The 3353-nt window shown below is 53.7% G+C and overlaps 2 protein-coding genes across 2 annotated transcripts in view; both read left to right on the top strand.

Annotated features, from left to right (window-relative positions):
* Positions 1-299: 299 nt before the first annotated feature.
* VDBG_06609 (DUF498 domain-containing protein) lies at positions 300-589 on the top strand (the record flags this gene model as incomplete). Its single annotated transcript, XM_003003001.1, has 2 exons — positions 300-315; positions 378-589. The coding sequence occupies 2 exons, from the start codon at positions 300-302 to the stop codon at positions 587-589; spliced, it is 228 nt and encodes a 75-aa protein (XP_003003047.1).
* Positions 590-2859: 2270 nt separating this feature from the next.
* VDBG_06608 (small nuclear ribonucleoprotein Sm D3) overlaps positions 2860-3353 on the top strand; it is a gene marked incomplete at both ends in the record, with an annotated part of 1173 nt that continues 679 nt past the window's right edge. The window contains 2 exons of the mRNA XM_003003000.1: positions 2860-2968; positions 3141-3340. Coding sequence (XP_003003046.1) covers positions 2860-2968; positions 3141-3340 — 309 coding nt within the window. The remainder of the gene's footprint in view (positions 2969-3140; positions 3341-3353) is intronic.

Genomic DNA, 3353 nt, shown 5'->3' with positions numbered 1-3353 from the left:
AAAGCCGCCCGCGATCGCGAGAAGACAAAGCCCCACCGATCTGGCCGACTTTGACGTTTTGGGCTCGACACCAATCCCCTCAACCACATCGAGGCGACCTTTCGCGCGGCTTCCTCCTCAACAGCGGCCTCTCCATCTTCGACGGCGCAGGCGCGCTGCTCGTCAACGGCGAGGCGTTTGCCTGGCGGCCTTGGCTCGCCAAGAGGAAGCCCGGCGTGTCCGAGGAGGAGAGTCTGACGCTTGTGAACAAGAAGGGACAATTTGAGCTGCCGGCGGAGGCGTTCGCAGTGCTGTCGCTGATGTGGCCACGGCCTGGTGAGCTTGCTCCTTCCCCCGGCGCATAGACGGCTAGCAAAGCATGCTGACTTTGGCTATAGATCTGCTTGTGCTCGGTGTTGGGCCGACCATCCGACCTTTGAGCCCCGAGACGAGAAAACACATCAGTGCACTCGGCATGAGGATTGAGGTCCTTGACACGAGGAATGCATCCTCCGAGTTCAACATGCTAGCGACGGAGAGGGGAGTTGAAGACATTGCGGCGGCACTGATACCGCTTGGTTGGGTGGAGGGCAAGGGTGCTGTCGAGTAGAAGGGACGGCGGCCTTTGGGCCTGTGCCTCGGAATTGAGCGGTTCGTGGCACGGCACTGCGAGATTTAGTCGACTTGCGACGACATTCTTGCGATGACGAAGGACGCAAGCTGCCATATTGGGCAACCAGCACCATGCTGCCGGCGCAAAACCCATGCATGGCGAGTTGTTGTATCACCAGTGTATTATCTACTGCATAAAGAACCACACATGACAGGCCGTCAATGTTGAGTACCCGCTAAAACCTCTGCTGCTTGCAACCGTCACTTCCGTGCAGTGCACAAAACACATAGTCTTGAGCCTAAAGGTTCTAATGACAATCACAAAGCAGACCGCATGGCTGACCGAGTGGTCATACAAACTTCAAAGCTAGGGGCACCGCCCACTCTCTCATCGATAGCCAATATCAAATACTCTCGTGCCTGCGGGAGATATCCAAGAAGACAAGACCTAGGACACCTAATGAGGGAAGACAGCACATGAAATCTGGGGCTGTGCCACTGCGACACGGCCCCCGCTCCCCGAGACCCTCATACAGTGTCCCGCAATGTGTTACCTTGTTGACGAGCAGACTGCAGACGAAGGGAAGCAACTCGAAGTGAAAGATACGGCGTTTGAGAGACAATCAATCGTCAGATGGAAGACGGCAAAACTGAGCAAGACGTTGCTAGCCTTGCTTTTAGTGGCCAAACACCAGACTTGCCCTGTGATCCACTGGTACAACTCTCATCGTTGTAGGCTAATGTCGGCCTGTATGACTTTGTGCTGGCCTCCTCTGTATATCCAACGAGTAGCTCAGGGTGCCGGCCTCTCTATTCAGGCGTTTCTACCTTTTCGGCTTGCCCATCTTTGAACGCGGTAAGGGAGCTTTGCACACGCCTCACGATGTTATTCTTAATCGGTCGCCGCAACATATCCGCGTCATGCTGTCATATTGCGCTGCGCTGGTGTATCCCCTCATTGTACGTCAACGGACCGATGCTGCGAGCCTGTGGTTTAGAAGCCCTTATTGGGCTTATTCACGTTCTAGTGTCTTCATTCTCTCAAACTAGCCCCTCCTCATCCTCCTCATCTCAGTGTTCATTTTCGTTGATAGTCATCCACTTACTGTCTGCACGGTTATTGTCGCTAGTAATCTAAATTATCTAACTTCTTAGTTCAGCCCCAATTGCCTATAAAACTAACACAGCCCATCCTCGATCAGGCTAAGGTCGGTTGTTTCATTGGCAAAATACTCCAAGCGAGCAGTGAAAGTGCTATTGCAACCTTAAATCTTCGCCAAGCCAACTATAAATGTGAAATCACTAACACGGGTGGTTAAAAGTCAAATAGCTAGGTAAACATATCTATACTGTACACTACTAAAATCCCTACCTTGTATGGATAAGGTCTTCCGTCGACATTTAAAAGACTGCGAAGCCAGTAGACAAACTAATCAAGTCATTGCACACACTAACATAACAACCATAGTAACAGGCAGCCAATACACTGGCGCCACAAACAACTTACTGGCTCCAATTATCAGTCTCGTCACTCGTAACAGTCGGCTTCCAAGGCTCCTTGCTGACAACTTGACGAGGAATACTTACAAAGCATCTGCAAAGCCAAGAACCTAAGCGTTCACGGGGCTCGTTTAACGCGTAAGACTACAAAGTGCTTTGACAGAAGATGTGAAGAGCCGTCCTCGTCACAAAAAGATGAAGCTCAAATATACTATGGCCCCCTACTCAATAGTTAAAATGTAGATGACGCCTATGGAGACAACCTCACTCTGCCTGACGATGCACTCAGACAATCACATCAGTAGTAGAGTAGGACTATGAATAACGTCAGATACTCCCTTGCTTTGCCTGGCCCTTACTCAACAGGGCACTGCTCTACGCAGCATTTCCACTCTGATTGGACTCCCTGGCGAAATGTATTCCGCTCGAACAAAAATAAAACATACAACACCAGGTATTCGCTGGTGGTCACCCACCCAACTACTGATCCGGCCCACATATCTATCATGATTCGGAGAAGGACCTTGGCCACTGAGCCACACATTGCCAGCTGCCACCAGATGGCTCTCCAGCACATCCACTCCGGATAAACCCCGCGGATTAACCCGCGAGCTTGAGCTCCCGCAAGCGCGGGCAGCTCCAAAAATCGGCCAGGCTCAATCAACCTCAGTCAACACCAGTCCACGATATCACGAACCACCCCGCGACACCGACGACACGACCACCCCATCACCACACCAGACCGCCTCCCCCAAACCAACCGCCACAATGACCTCGACAATCGGCATTCCCATCAAGCTCCTCAACGAGGCCCAGGGCCACATTATCACCCTCGAGATCACCTCCGGCCAGACCTACCGCGGCAAGCTATTGGAAGGTCCGTCTCAGTCCCGCCGCGCCGCACAGCACCCTCTGCCCTCCCCTCCTTGACTTCTCTCTCTCCTCTCTCTCTCTCTCTCTCTCTCTCTCTCTCTCTCTCCATCTCCATATCTGCATCTCTACTCACCCCTGGCCATCTCCACCGAGCTACGCGCTGACAAACCCTGCAGCCGAGGACAACATGAACATCCAGCTCAAGGACATCACCGTCACCGCCCGCGACGGCCGCGTCTCCCACCTCGACCAGGTCTACATCCGCGGCTCCCACGTCCGCTTCTTCATCGTCCCCGACATGCTCCGCAACGCGCCCATGTTCCGCTCCCGCAACCAGCGCGGCCGCGGCGTCGGCCTCGCGCGCGGCAGGGCGACCGTCAGCCGCGCGC

The sequence above is a fragment of the Verticillium alfalfae genome, genomic scaffold, assembly GCF_000150825.1.
Source record: "Verticillium alfalfae VaMs.102 supercont1.8 genomic scaffold, whole genome shotgun sequence".
NCBI lineage: Eukaryota > Fungi > Ascomycota > Sordariomycetes > Glomerellales > Plectosphaerellaceae > Verticillium > Verticillium alfalfae.
The sequence above is the reverse complement of the archived record's forward strand: the minus strand, read 5'-3'. Positions and strand labels throughout refer to the sequence as shown.